Source organism: Physcomitrium patens, chromosome 2 (assembly GCF_059467195.1).
Source record: "Physcomitrium patens ecotype Gransden chromosome 2, ASM5946719v1, whole genome shotgun sequence".
Lineage (NCBI taxonomy): Eukaryota > Viridiplantae > Streptophyta > Bryopsida > Funariales > Funariaceae > Physcomitrium > Physcomitrium patens.
Window position 1 is genome coordinate 17,373,456 of NC_143411.1, and position 15,923 is coordinate 17,389,378.

General features: G+C 32.4%; 1 protein-coding gene and 1 long non-coding RNA gene across 2 annotated transcripts; one reads left to right on the forward strand and one right to left on the reverse strand.

Moving 5' to 3' along the window:
• Window positions 1-5,104: 5,104 nt before the first annotated feature.
• LOC112276656 (uncharacterized) lies at window positions 5,105-8,779 on the reverse strand. The gene is made up of 2 exons (XM_090248184.1): window positions 8,632-8,779; window positions 5,105-8,251 (listed from the first exon to the last, which is right to left on the reverse strand). Exon 2 carries the CDS (start codon window positions 8,211-8,213, stop codon window positions 5,472-5,474), a length of 2,742 nt encoding a protein of 913 aa, XP_090104310.1. The 5' UTR covers window positions 8,214-8,251; window positions 8,632-8,779; the 3' UTR covers window positions 5,105-5,471.
• Window positions 8,780-8,928: 149 nt separating this feature from the next.
• LOC149989767 (uncharacterized) lies at window positions 8,929-10,438 on the forward strand. The gene is made up of 3 exons (XR_016501261.1): window positions 8,929-9,044; window positions 9,307-9,527; window positions 9,972-10,438. It is a non-coding gene; the product is annotated as an uncharacterized LOC149989767 (long non-coding RNA).
• Window positions 10,439-15,923: the final 5,485 nt, after the last annotated feature.

Sequence of the window (15,923 nt, forward strand, 5' to 3'; positions counted from 1 at the left end):
ATTTTGTCTCTACAATAACTTTTGGTGCTTGAAAAGATTCAAGTATAGTATAAACCTCCCTCAAATGAATTTCCACAATCTTATCATTATCCTTTAATCCAATAGATGCAATTAATTCCAAAGAATCTTCCAATCCATTTTCTTCATAAACACCTAAAATCCTCTCATCATCTTCTAATGTCTCTAACTTGCATAGTTTCCTTTCAATACTATATAATCTTGTTCTTTCTTTTCTTTTAAAACCATTAACTTTCTTATACATAATATTTCCATTCTCAAAAATATCAATAAAACTTGTATCAAAGATACCTACATCTCGCAAAAGTACCTCCTCTTTTGTACTTCTATAATCCCGCTTTATAGTGATACTTCTCCAAAATCCTTAAATTCTTCAACAACCCTTGGCAATGGTTTCTTCTTCAACCTATCTCGATTTTGTTCATGATTAAGAGGTACTGTTAGAAATTATACAGCTTTCCTTTCATCTTCACTACGTACTCTTGCATAAGCAAAACCATCGTCAAGTACTTTTGTTTCCATCTGTGTTGCTGTAATATAAGGTTGTCCTAAAATCAATGAATAAGACGTTGTATCTTGAACAAAAAAATGTTGTTTTGTCGCAATATCTCCAATCCAAATTTTGACATCTGGACAAGCTATATATAATTTGCCTCATGTGTTATTAGCTGCTCATATTGTCCATCTATGTTCCATATTAATTGGCCATTTCCGCTTCTTATAAAGATCCTTAGACATAAGATTTATTTCAGAACCATGGTCGACTAAAGCAACAAGTGGTTCTTTTATATCTCCTACTTTTACCAATCCTTCAGTAGTTGTTCTTGTCCAATACTTTCAAGTATAATGGCTTGAAGCTTCCATTTCCTTATTACTATAATCTTTAAAACGTACTCATTGATTATACCCATTTTTTTTATTTATTGATTGCTTGTAACCATTATCAATCTCTTCTTCATCTTTATATAATCTTGCATCAATAGCATGACTCATTCCACCTTTACCCATTAATTACTTCTTTCGCTTAATATTATCAATAATAACATCATAAAACTCCTTCTTTATAATTTCCAAAATTTCTTTCAATGTGAATTCCACCTTAGCATTTAATATACATTCTTCCAACACCCCTTTCAAATTTGTTGGTGCTTCAATATTAGAAAGTAGCTTATAAGCAATTGATTTACCCTTATCTTATGTCGTATTACATGCTAACTTATTTGAAAATGCACTCGGCATCTGGTTGTGGAAGATAAAACAATGTTTTGCAAGTATCCAAGTAGTCTAGTGGGTTTCAACCATCTAAATACAAACTATTTCGGATTTCAATGTAAAAGCTTAATCCTAATAAAAAGTGCTTAGAATCACTATTTTTAATAACTTTAAGATATTATAAGCACAAATTCTTTTGTTATTTGTGAGTTTTATTTTATTTTATTTTTTTATTAGTATTATTTTTTTATTTTTTATTTTTTTTTTGTAATTTTTAATTTTTTAATTTTTAAATCCTAACCCTAGATAGCAAGCTTTGCCAAGCTGTAAATCTCAATCTCACCATCTGATTATTGTAAAACTTCTACCACTAGTGTCTTTATAAGTCTTCTAAATGTTTAAGAAGCTTTAATCTAATCCAACTTACAGATTGTAAGAAAATGCCGTAAATCCATATTGATATTCCTTGACCATTGCTTAGAAAGTTGATGATGAACTTTGAATTGTAATTTCTCCTTTTCCAACTGTTAATTCTCATTCAAACTTTTTGTGCAGCTCCGCCTTTAAGTCCCCAACTTACTATGTCAAAATTTGCCTTATTCCAACTAGTAGATCTCCTGATGTTACAGAAATCCTAAACAACTCTAATCTACCAACTTCTGATATCTCTTTACACTAATGATCAAATATCCTCTATTCATACCGTTAGATTAACACAAGTTTTTGCATGCGCTTGGCATACTCAACCATCTAGACATCTCTAAAATTTCAAATGCAGATGTTTCTCCAATTTTACAAAACAGTCAAGAGTACTAGTCCTAACTTTATTGCAAAAAAAACCCAAATCACCAATACAAACACTGACTTTAAACAACGATTGCAAAGTCCTGCCAAATCCTATGAAACTAAGTCTTACACCTTTCAAAGGAGCTTGAAGCTAGCTCTCCAATCCCAAATTCTCTATTCTTTCGTCCTAGACTTGAAATTAGAACAGCTTGAAAATAGAACTGAAGCCTCCATATTCGGGACCTCATTGGGTTGCCCAACCGAGTTAGGTCTCATATTGGGTAAGAGACTCGTAACAGGACCTGGATTGGATGTCCCCGTAATTAGGTCAAATTGGCCCTTCGCATCAAGCTCATCCAAATGTTGAATTGGTCCTTTTACTTTTTGTCTACTCCTGGTAAAAATGGCTTGGACACATTCCTCTCGATTTATTGGAGTATCTTGAGGACCTCCATTTATCTCCTCAATTTTTCCTCAGCTTTGGATCTGCTGATCTCAATTATTGAAATTGAACAGAGCATTACATTATTGGTAAGTATGCCCATATTGTTTGCAATTCCCACACTGGCGTGTAATTGTCACTCGCTCTGGCATTGAGACATTCACTAGCATAATGATCAATTTGTCTGCAACGGAAATAACAAAGTAGTCTTCTTGCACCTCCATCAGGCATATTGGGTGTCTCCACCGATATATACCTACTAGGCTTGTTCCATGTAGGGTTACAAAATGATCTTGGTTGTTCCATTGATACGGAGGGTACTTGGTTTGATGATGTCGATAGAGCATATTGTTGATGTCACGTACGGTGGTATAGCTTGCAATGGAATGACATTAATTGGCCCCTAAATATTGGCACTGGAATTGGCTAATGTTTCTAACATCCAAGATGACTAAATATTAATAAAATCTTTTTCATTTATATTTTCACCATATAGTCATGTTACAACACGACAACGTAGCCACGTATCTCCAATTACCAAATGATTGGTATAAAGGATCCACAAAGCAATCACATGTCTGTGATCTTAGTTATAAGATGATAGATCTATCATTAGATAATAAGGAATCAAAATTCATTAAGGTAGGAGTCTAATTAATAGAAGCTATATAATGATTATGGAAAAGTGTCTTCTTAGTGCAAGTGTGAGTTGTTGTGAAGTTTATGCTTAACTATTTGGATATTTTAAGAAGATTAAAGGGTGATTTAATTAAGATTTAAATAAGAACTGTAACTTATTGAACTTGCATAATTAATTCGCTTGTTGTGAATTAAAATAAACTTTCAACTAGTAGAGGTTTATTGTAGTTCACACTTTTATAATAATAGAAGAAAATTTAGATACAAATGGCCAATAATAGTATACTTCAACAAAAAATTGTGGTCTTGATAATCTAATTAGCAGTAATGCAATATCAAAATAAAGTCTTGGACACAAAACATGTCTAACTTGTAATTGCTTGTAAGAGGGCTCATATTCATTATAAGTTTATCATGGCTAACATAACACATCTTAAGAATTAGATTGGAAAAATTAAAATTAAGGTGCAAATACTTCATTGCCATGATAGTGATAGAACATTTAAATTCAAAACTCTCCAAATTTTATTTTATTATATTTGTACTTTTTATGTTTTGATAGAAGCTAAGTTGTATGTAATATAGTAGGATATTACTGCCAGTGCAAAATCCCTCGATATAGATTTTGCTTGCAATTCTATTAACTTTGATAAATGAAATTATGTTGAATTAATATTAAAAATTAGCATTTGATAAGAAACAAAATAATTTGGCTCTATTCAAAAGTGCTTATTAAGTCTCAATTAAACTTGTAGCAAAGTTTGACTAAGCTTCAAAGTCTAAAAGTGTAGACTAATATATATCTAGAGTTCTAAAGTTTGAATAAAAGTTACATTTTGAAGAAGTTCCAAAATGTGGATTGTAAACTTTGTACATTCTTAATCCAAATGATTTTGCTAACAAAATATTCTTTTAGTTACCATAATCTATAGAATTAATATGATGATTAATTAGATGCCAAATTATTTAAAATTAACATTGTTGATAAAAGTGTAGATATATTATATGAACTTACTAATAAGGTTGTTTCTTTCTATTTGTCCTCTAAATAACAAGTGATGTTAGTTAAAAAATGTATATCTTATATGTTGTTAGGTAAAGCCTTGTGTATTCAAGATATATTTAGTTTATTTAAATGTTTTTATTATACCTTTACAATAGTCATATTTTTTTTGAAAATATAATTTCTAATTTTGATTGACTAAAAGAATCAATATATAATTAAAGAATCTACTTGACTCTAAATAATTAAATTTTTAATTATAAACAAAGAACCAATAAACAAAGAATCATATATTTATTGACAAATTAAGAAAACCAATAAATAATTACATAAAATAATTATTTGTTTTTTTTTGTTCTAGTACTTATTGGCATGATATAAATTGACATATACAACAAGCTTATAAAACAACCTTTAACATCAGTACTAACTTTATTCTTTTCTAATTTGTCTTCATACAGAAAGTTATTTTATCTACTAGATTTGAGGTACATTTTTTGGAAGTAGTTATATCTACTCAGTTGAAAGAAGAAGAGGGTAATTATTTGGTTTGCTAAATTGGAGGCTCTATTAGTGCACAAATATGAAGCTTTTACAACTTATGTTAAAATTATTACAAAATTATGATATAACTTATCTGGAAGGGAGATGTAGCCATGAAGATGAGATTCAGTCATGCCCAGTGAGCACAAGTTTAAGATGCCATATGTTTAAGCCGTGGTAAAAATTGAACAATCATCTAATATCTTGCATAGAAAAGAATGAATTCAATTGACACTTGCAACTGGCCACTCAGCTAATCCCTTAATAAAAGGGCTCGTTTTGCATGAACATACACTTAAGCTACTAGCAAGAGCCAAATACTAGCAAATTCTCATTAAAATCCAACTGCAAGTAGAGCCTCGAGCGTCAAAACTTGGATTTGGCTATCGAGATAATTACTTGTAAAGAGGAAACCGAAGACGCCGTTACGACTCACAAGGTAGATACGACTAAGCCAAGCATGACATCAAACTCGTAGTAATTCCTCTAAAGTTGAACAATTATCATAATGCAGAATTCAGAAAGCCACAGCGGGTAAGAAGGAACTACAAACCTAACGCACGGAAGTTGGAACACAGGTATCGGGTTTGCGTGCCTGCAGTCCAATTTGACGAAGCGGGGAATAATCTTATGCTGTCGCGCAGATGCCGAACAACCTCGTGGAACGACATTGAACATACGAGGATAGCTACTGTAATCTATATTCGTTCCAACATCAATCAAAACAAGGTTTAAAAGCCCCCGACGCCCAAGAATAGGAAAAATACAACTGGAAACATCTGATAGTTTTTAAAAGATTACAACTCTTACTCTTGATGCCTCCAGTATCTAACCAAACAGCCCCCCACCTCCAACCTCGGCCCTCTTAAGCTCTCGTTTCCGTTGTTCTTCTAAAGGATCAGGGCTCTTCATGAGTCGCCGTATCCGCCGGTCGTGCTCACTTCGAACTGGGAATGTAGGCATGAACTCCTTGGCCTTTGGCAAAGGAACTTCTCGAAACCAATCATGCTTGAGCGCTTCCTCAGCTGTAATACGCTTCGAAGGATCATAAGTAAGCAACCTGTTCAACAAATCAAAACCTTTCTCAGATAAAGTTGGCCTTCCTGAGAAAGATGTTGCTGGAAACTTTTCCCTCAACTTGTTATATGGTTGCTTGGTAAAATTACAACGTACACCCGGCAGTTTTACAAAATCAGGCCAAATCTTCTCGTTTGGCGTCCCCAAGGTCTTAAATATCTTATCTATCTCGTCAATGGGTGATTTTCCTGGAAATAGGGGTTCCTTCGCAAGAAACTCTGCCATTATACAACCCAAAGACCACATGTCAATCGCCGTTGAGTACTTTCTCGCTCCAAGGAGTAGCTCCGGAGCTCTGTACCAGAGAGTGACAACTTCATGTGTGTACTCCTTCAAGGGATCGCCATATTGACGTGCAAGGCCAAAGTCGCATATCTTGAGTTCTCCCCGGTTGTTCAAGAGAAGGTTTGATGTTTTCAAATCCCTATGCAAGACCCAATTGTCGTGTAGGTACTTAATACCATCAAATAATTGCAACATAAGGCACTTAACCTCACTTTGACTGAAAGGTTGTTTCATAGTTTCCATCAATCCCTTCAGATCATGTTCCATATACTCCATAACCATGAAAATATGGTCCACAGTTACGCCAACAACAACTTCCTTAACATCGACAATAGACGGATGTTGAAACGATAGCAAGACATTAATTTCCCGCAAAGAAGTCATAGGAAATCCTGATCTTTCCTTCTCCATCTTCACCTTCTTTAACGCCACAAGTTCTCCTGTTTTCTTATCTCTTGCACGGAATACGACGCCATAAGTGCCTTCATCAATCTTGTTCAGTTTTTCGAATTCATCCACTGATCTGCAACCTTTTAACATGTCAATCGCACGATGCTCCGGGCCGCTTGAGACTGGAACTTCTTCTGGCTCTGAATCAACTTCTGGCTGCTGCTCCTCAATGTCCTCGTTTCCGCTGTCTTCATCGAGCTCTTGCAACTCTTTCTTGTTCAACTCTCTCTCATACTCTTCACTATCTTGAAAAGTTTTATCTTGTCTGTATTCGCCTGGTTCAGGTGACGTACTTGGAGATCTACCTTTTTTGTCACTGTCTACGCTTCTGGACCTCTGAACGCGAGCTTTCGAAGTTGGCAGAGTGGGAGTACAGCTCTGCTCTGGACTGTGAGTATCTTCAACCCAACGTGAGCGACCGATGGTTACAGGAGTGGGAGTACCCTCATCGTGTTTGCTAATAAGCATTGGACTGTCCAAAAGCTGACCTGGTTCGAGAGTATCATCTGAATCGGGCGTGCCAGTAAACCTCTTCACGTCTTGCATGTGTACATCAACGCTTTGAACATCCTTTTCACTGAGATTTTGCACAGCAGCCGGGGAACCCCCCGCAGCATCAAAAGAGGAGGACAGGGAAGATGGCGAAGAAAGAGAATGACTCCGTGGACGAGGCGCAGAAGGGTTTCCATTCGCAGCCCCTAAGACAGAACCAATCTGGTTGACATCAATACCTCGGCTAGAAGGACGTGGGGAAATAGACATCCTCTCGCTCGATCTATTAATTTCCACTTCTTGGCCACTCGGACTTGAGGATGGGGACTGCTTCAACCCCGGTCTTTGATCCGTCACGCGACCAGCCAGACTGGGAGATACCGTGATCTTCCCTTTTAAACTAATCTGTGCCCTTACCTGTCCGGAAGGACTCACTGTCGAGGATAGTCTTCCCACTGCTTGAACAGCAGAACTGGATTTATGAGGTGCTTCTCTCACAGGAGATTCTGTTGCATTGGAGTCTGGATTTCGAGGAGGAAGTTTAAGAGAGGTAGGTGGAGACGAACTATTCAATGATCGCTGGTGTGGACGGGAGGGAGAATTTGGACCAAACCTGGTCGAAAGATGAGGTGCTGCTTGTGACGTTGAAACTTGCTTTCCAGTTTTTGAGTCGTCCAAGTCCCAAACTATGGGGTTAAACTTGCGTTTCTTCTCACGCTGTATCCCTTGGTTAGGGATATCGCCAGTACTTCTTCCTGCCTCCGTACCCACTTGACTAGCATTATTTGAAGGTAGACCCCGATGATCTCTTAAGCCAATTTCTCCACCTTCCCTCCGACTTGAAATTGTAATCTCCCCAGGCTCTCGGTCGGCCACTCTACCCCGTAATCGGCCTCCACGTTCCATGTCGCGCTCTCTGTCCTCCTCCTTGATCCTTCCTCTCTCTCCTTCCAAAATTCTGATTCTCTCCCTCTCATTGTTCCTGTCTCTATCCCCTCTATCACTCTGTCCCTCTCGCTCGCGGTCGGTAATCCTGTCCTTGTCTCCTCTTTCTCTCTCAATTATCCAATCTGCATCCCGCCCACGACGCCTGTCATCGCGTGAATGCAACCCCCTGTCCCAGTCCCGATCAGGAGGTAGGGAACCGCGGTCCCTGTCCCGCTCTGCCAGGCGGTCCTTCACACTATCTGAGCGATCGCGATCACGGTTAGGCGAAAAAGGTGGCGTTCGGCCCGGAAACCGCAAGTGCGAAGACGGCAAAGGCATCGTGCACTCGCTCAACTTCAGACGACCTCTCCAGTGCCCTTAAAAACCCACACAAATGACTTGCTCCACAAAGCTCTAAAATAAATACAAGTGTTTCCTGCTTAAACTTTGCATCACCAAAATTACCCTCACGTCCTCCACAAGCAAACCCTAATCTCAAACATGAAACTGCACCGCAAACTATATTACAACAGATATGAACCCCTTATTTCACCAGGATGATGTAATTCGAAAGCATTCGAAAACAATCTCAAAATCTAAAGGTATTTCAACCCAGAAAGCGTAAATCATGTGCCAGCAAGCACAAAACCCTCCACGGCGAATCCCAGAATCAAACAACCAAATTCACCATTGACCAAATTCGAGCACAACTTCACACCCATCGACTCGGAAATGCGACTTCAAACAGAGACGTTACCATAATTGGGCTCCTCGCAGATGACCGAAATCCCACAACTCGCGAAACTTTCGAAACTGTTAGAAAATGTGAAATGAAGCTGTGCAAGTCTTCGACAACTTGAGCTCCTCGTGAAGGCGTGAGAGGGTGGATACCGAGTGGAGCAAGGATGGATGACGTTTAAATGCAGCTTTCACAATTAAAATATGGATGAAACCTGTCGATTAGTTTAGTACAAGAGTCCACGTCGGCAAAACTCCAACAGAAATATGCCAGCTCGGCTAATGCTCCACGTCATGAACATCATTTCCCGTCATTCTTCTTTCTTTTCTTCTTCTGCTGCAGCTCTTAGAACCCTCCTCTGTTTGACTCGGTTCCAGTCCCATTACTCTTTCCTGCCCTAAGCCCGCCGCTTTCATCGCGTATTTTAAGAGGTGAGGTTGAAGTGTATGTTCTGGCTGTTTTTGTTGTTATTCTGACTAAACATTGCTGATGTTTGGATCCAGGATGTGTAAGTGAGGAGGGTTGGAGCGTGCAATTTGAATGGATTGTTTACCCATAAGAATGCGTAATTCCTTGGCTGTTTAGGACGTGGTTTAGGGTGGAGTGATTTGCTATGGAAGAGTGCATGCCAGAAGGTGAAGTGGACAGCGTAATGGTTGCTGTTGTTGACTGACGTGATGGTGATTTTGCTAGGTGTTGGTGTTTTTTCAAATGGACGCAGCATTAGGGAAGGGTACAACTTGTCGCAGGAATGTGTCGGCAAATGGTCACTTCACTAGTTGAGTGTCATGAGTGTATGCATGAGAGAAGCGATGGTGATAATTGCTTCGCATGGCTCGCATCTGGCACTGTCCCTCGATTTCCACAGTCAATCAGACCTGCTGGCTACTTCTGCTGCTGACCACGACATGAAGGTGATATTTTATACTACATTTCAGATATAAGCTTCCGCAACCTGGTAACTTCTTGCTCTTAGATCAGCTCTGATCTTATCATGTTGATATCACAGTACACGTGTTAATAGAATGTAGAAGGATTCTTGTTTGCAGCAGTTCCTTCTCCCTGCAAGGATGGAACATTGCTAATCCAATTAATAGATGAACGTTTTTTTATAGCGTACGTTGTACGAATATCACCAAGTTTTCGAATAGTACCACTTAGATCCACAGTACCACTTATTTGTCTAGAAATGGTAGTTATTTGTCCGCCGGAATTTTTCCTGCATCAGTACTTTCTAGAAGGTCTCGTGTTGCAATTGAGGACAACACAATTTGGGATGTGCAGTGTGCTTGGATTCAGATCATTGTTTAGTTCAGTGAATTCATTTCCTGGAGGCTGAAGTATGTGTCTTTCTGCAGGTGAAGTGCTATAATTTCTAAATGGCCATCTATGCTCTATCCAAGCTTTTGCCTCGTATCCTCCCGGGGAGTTTTTTAGCATAAATCCGTCCGGATCGTACTTGCCGGATGTATTAACGCCAACTGGTTCTGAGGGACAAGAAAAGAAAGTTCGCAATCGGCTTGAACAGGTTAGCTTGCCAACCAGTATTATCCAAATAGGTTACAACTTTGCACCAAATAGCTTCTATGATGTGCTGATACTCTTAAAGTAATTGTTGATGGTGGAATTAATTCATAATTAGGCAGATTCTGACGAGGATGATTTCTTCTCTTTTGCGAAATTCCCCTTCCAGCCACTAGCTAGCCAGTTGAAACTGTCCGGTTCTGTCTAGTCCAATTTCCTGTACCGGTGAGTGAATCCGAAGAATTAACTAACTCTGGTAATTAATCTTTTTCACGTTGAGCTCCTCGTGAGGCGAAGTCTATACTTTTGTTTGCCCAATATCACTAGTCTCCGAAGAGATAGTCTGGAATGCGTTCATTTATGAGATTCATTGAGAACTATGGCGTAATTAAAGCTTAGCTTGTTGGCATTGTCTCGTAGACTTCGGGCTTCCATTCCTATTTGTGTTCACAGTGGCAGTACGTGATTCTCTTCATTATGGCGCACAACACAATTATCCAATTTCCATCTTTACCGGAATCCATTATGCAATTTTTTTTCTTTGCAGATTCAAACTTTTGGTCAATGTTAAAAGAACATAGATTTTTTACATAGATTCAAATATACTAAAAAATGCATCTAAGGAAATTTTGAAGAATGATAATCACCAACTTTATATGAATTTAACTCAAGTATATCAGTTCACTAAAACACATATTTCATAGTAAATATGTTAATCAATGTTAAAATAAAAACAACCTATCTTTATTTTTTATAATTTTTATGTATTTATTTTATTTATTGATTTTTAATTGATTATGTTTTTGTTTATTTAAAATAATCATATCTACTTTATCTTGAAATCAAATTTACTTTATAAAAGATTATTTTAAATTGGAAGATTAAAGTTTTATATATAATTTAGATGTAAAAAAATATATATTATAAATCTACTTCTTTTTCTAATAACAATTTAAATAATATGAAAAAATATAAATAAATAAAAGTAGACTACTTTAATAACAGTTCATGAATAATCTTTTCTGGAGCTTGATAAATAGATATTTATTTTCAAACATATTTTTAGATGATTGGTAGGTTGAAAACTACATTAATAAGTTAGTCACATGTTGCATGTGTATTAGTTATTTGTAGTGTAAATTGGACATATGGCACGTACATATGAAACTTGTTTTATAAATTAGTCATGTGTTTGGTGAATTTAATAAATGTTTGAGGTTTTCTAAAGCATTGTCATATAATTCTTATAAATAATATATATAGATGTAAGAATAAAGCATTTTTTATTCTTGTAAATTTTTAAATTTTTTTTATTTAAATATATTTTTAATTTTTTTTAAATATATATTTATTTAGTTAATTTTTAATCTATCTTTAATATATGTCTTAATTATTTATTTACATTCATTAAAGATTTATCTTTAATAGATTGAAAAGATCATATTTTTATTATTATAATTTTGTTGTTTTTTGATTAAAAATAGATTATTATTATGATTATTATTATGATTATTATTATTATTTAAAAAATATACAATCATATCATAAACTATAGATTATTTATTTTTTTCTATATATATATTAATAATTATTATTTAATATGAATAAATAAAAATAGATAAAAATATATAAATTTAATAATATTTTGTAGATGTGTTTTATAGATGCAAATTTGTCTTTATACATATTTATAGTTGATTGATAAGTTGAAAACTTGGTCAAAAAGATGGCTATGTATTATGTATTTTAGATACATGTAGTACAAGTTTAATTTGTGGTACATATATAGAAAGTTTGTCCTGCAAATTAAACATGTATCATGTAAGTTGGACATGTGTTAGAAATCCTATAGAAAATTCTTATCTAGCTCCAAATTAAATAGTATATTCAAAGACAAGGATGAAGCCTTTGTTACTTTTATCAAATCTTTTTTTTGTTTAAAGTTTAATTTCAAGAATTTTAATTTTATAGTTTTTAACAATAGCTATTTGAATTTCTTTTTAAATATATATATATATATATATATATATTAATTTTATTTAAAAAAACATTTCATTTATTTTATTTTATTTTTAAAATTCTTGTCCTTAAAAAAGTGATATAAAGACATTTAAATATGAAAATTTTGTATTTTTCAATAAAAAGTAGATTATTTATTTTTCTTCATAAAAAATAGTAGATTAAAATTTATAAATTACTATCACCAATATTTATATTCATCTAAATAAGAAATATATAGTGTTGGTTGAAAAATGAATATAAATAAATTTAATATTATCTTATGGCAAATTTTTTTAAAAGCTTTATAGATGTGTATTTGAGTTTATACATATTTATAATTGATTAGTAAGTTAAAAACTTAGTTGATAAATTAGCCATATATCATATATGTGAGTAGCTTGTAAAAAAAACTTACAATATGGCATGCATATAAGAAACTTGCTTTAAAAAATTAATATACATATCTTACAAATTAAACATGTGTTGAAGATTCTATAGAACATTATCATGTAGTTGTTAATTAGATAATATATACAAAAGCAAGAATGAAATCTTCATTCTAAATAATGTCTTTTTAATCCTTAGTTTTATTTTAAGATTTTTTAATCTTCTTATCTTTAGTAATAATTATTTTAGTTTAATATTATAGTATCTTTAGGTGATTTTTTAGTTTATTTGAATGACACAAGAATTAATTGATCTTTTAATTCTTTGAAATTCATATCTTTGATAATCTGACAAATATCTTGATTTACTCTTTTTTTGTTTTACAAATAAGTAAATTATCCTAATTCTATTGTTATATTTTGAAGATTGTAAACTATTTATTTTTAAATTAATTTTTAGTTTTTAACTACTATTTATTTTTCTTAAAGAGAATTTTAAATTCTTTGATTAACGCAAATTAAAAAATCTTTTAGATTTCAATCAATCAAAGGTTTTAAAACTTATTTTTTAATACTCATGTACTTCCATCTTTTATTTATTTATTATAATAAACCAAAATCTATCAAAAAACTTTTTTAATAAAAATAAAGTATAATAAGATTTATGCACTTAGAGAATTATTAAGACTTGTATCCAATACTAGATTTAAATTATTAAGACTTGTATCTAATACTAAATTTAGCCATCTTATGTACTATTATGGTATAATACAGTTGTATGATAAAAGATAAAAATATGGATTCTATTATAAAAGAACCTAATTAAAAGATATAATAGCAAAATATAAATAAAAGATAAAGAGATAGTAATTCTATCTTTTTGTAAAAAAACTTTATTTATTTTGTACAGCTATAAATAAAGAAAAATAAAGTAAATTAAAAAATTAAATTATATAAGCATTTTTTAAAAAAAAATGTGAGAATTGTTTAGCAAACATTACTTTAAAAAATCAAGAATTGATACTCAAAGAGGACCAAGTATAAACCAAAATTGAAATCATATGCTAAGACACAAAATCATGCATTGAGAAAAATTCTAGGATTATTTAGTTAATGAAAGAGAATTGTTTAAGTACAAACTAAAATAATAATATAAATGCATTGACTTTGAGTGATTTAATATGAGATTATAATATAATATAGAGATGATATAAGATGATTTGAATATAGTTAAAATATTGATTGAATATAGTCAATATATGATTGAATAAAATATATGCTATATAATATTATATATGAGATATATTACATATGATTATATATGGTATATGATGTGTATCACTAAATTGACTTGTTTATGTATTTAACTCAAAAATTTACTCTTATTATACTTAAAATCTTAAGTTTTAAGAATAAATAATAGAATTCTTAGATAAATAAAATAATAGGTTGCTAGTAGCAAATATATAATTTAGGATAGAATTTATTAAGACAGATTTTCAAAATGAATAGGTTTTTTTTTTAAGTTAGTTAATATTAGATGATGGTTCAATAGAAGTAGTTTTTTTGTTGTGGATTCTTAATTGAGATAAGAAGCTAAAAAAGAATGGTTAATTTAAACCAATTTTTTTAAAAAACTTTAGTTATTGATAATTCAAAAATATATATATATAAAAATAGAAAATTAAATTAGAAGTAAAATCAAAAGAATAGAAATTAGAACAAATTAATAGAAGAAGGAAAATTAAGAAATGAAAAGATAAGAAAAAAAAATGGAAGAAAAAAGAGAGAAGAAGAGAAAGACAAGCAATATTTGGCATGAGTGGTGACATTTTTTTGAAGTTGGTTTGTGATCTATCAAGAAAAAAAAATTACATTGAGTAGTTGGATTTTTATTTTTTATTTTATTTTATTTTATTTATTTATTATCAAGGATCTTTTGGATTAATCATCAAAAATAGGAATTTATTGCCACCTGATTATTTGAGCTTTCATGTTATTGTTTTCTTATTAAAATTGTTAAATTTTTGATTGTTGTGCATGGTTGTAATTCTTGTTGTGAAAAGAACAAAAGAGAGTGAGGATCTATGAAGTCAATTTTTGGAGGTTTTTTAAGTGGCATTATAGTGTAGAGGTCTTGTAATCAAGCACTACATTTAGGTACTACATGCAACACATTAAATATACATTAGTTGATTAGTAGATTCTAATTTTTTTTGTTGTATATAGTCAATACTTGAACGTTTGGTATGGTGTATTTTTTTTTCTAGTTCCATCTTTGATTTACAAGTACTTGCCTTCACTTATCTTTTTGATAGTTGTACATGATTATATTATTTTTATTACAATAGATTAAACAAAGGATAGATTTGTGTGGTGAATCTGCTCTCGTAGAAGTTTTTGGAGTCGCAAGAGCAATCAAAGCTACATGCACAAAGAATTATATATAGGATTAAATTGTGTTTGAACTTTTAGGTAGTTGAATTTACACTTTGTTGCTTCAAATCTAGACTCAGATCACAATTGTATGGCAAGATTGAATCATAATTATAGAATTATTTTGACTTTGTATTAGATTGATATAAAGATCTAATTTTCCATGTAATTGAATTACTAGTTTCAAGTTTGATTTGAGGTTTTCAATGCCACTTATTAAATTTTTATTTTTTTATGTTGATATTTTGAAAAAAAATTAGATCTCATTATTAGCTTTTTAACAAGCTTCAGCTTATAAGAAGAAAAACTATAATGAGAGAAATCCATGTAAGTTTATAGGAGGGAGGTTATTGAAATTTTTGTGGCAACATGATTTAAGACTAGTGTTGTGATGTAACATGGCTAATAAATAAAAGAGAGAATTAAAATTATATTATAAAAGATCTTATCTTAAAATATTATAAAAAATTATCTTAAAAAATAGGTAATAGTCAAAAAGATAGAAAAACTAAAAAATACTATTACTACCTTTTTATAAAATATACTTCTATTATTTTGTAGGCCCCTAAATAAGAAAAAATAAAATAGATTGAAAAATAAATTAATATAAGCATGTATAGAAAGGAGTTGAGAATAGATTTTAGTAAAATTTACTTGAAGAAGGTAAGAATTGATACTCATAGGGGACTGGTTGTTAACTTAGATCAAAATCAAATCCCAAGGCATAAAACTACATAGCTACAATGACTTTGGGATTCTTTGGTAGATTACAGAGTGGAATTTAAGAACAAACTGGTAAAGAGATTTTTGACCATTAGTTTTATATTAATTTAATTAATATTTAATTTTGGTGGAATTTTTAAAATTAATGATGTTTTTGGTTGATTTAGTTTTTGAAAAATAAAACTATGCTTACGCATTTGAGGGTTTCTTAAGTTTTGTAGTATGTGTACAAGTAAATTT

Excerpts from the sequence above, each read along its gene's own strand:
- LOC112276656 (XM_090248184.1), bottom strand. The coding sequence starts at position 8,213 with ATGCCTTTGCCGTCTTCGCACTTGCGGTTTCCGGGCCGAACGCCACCT.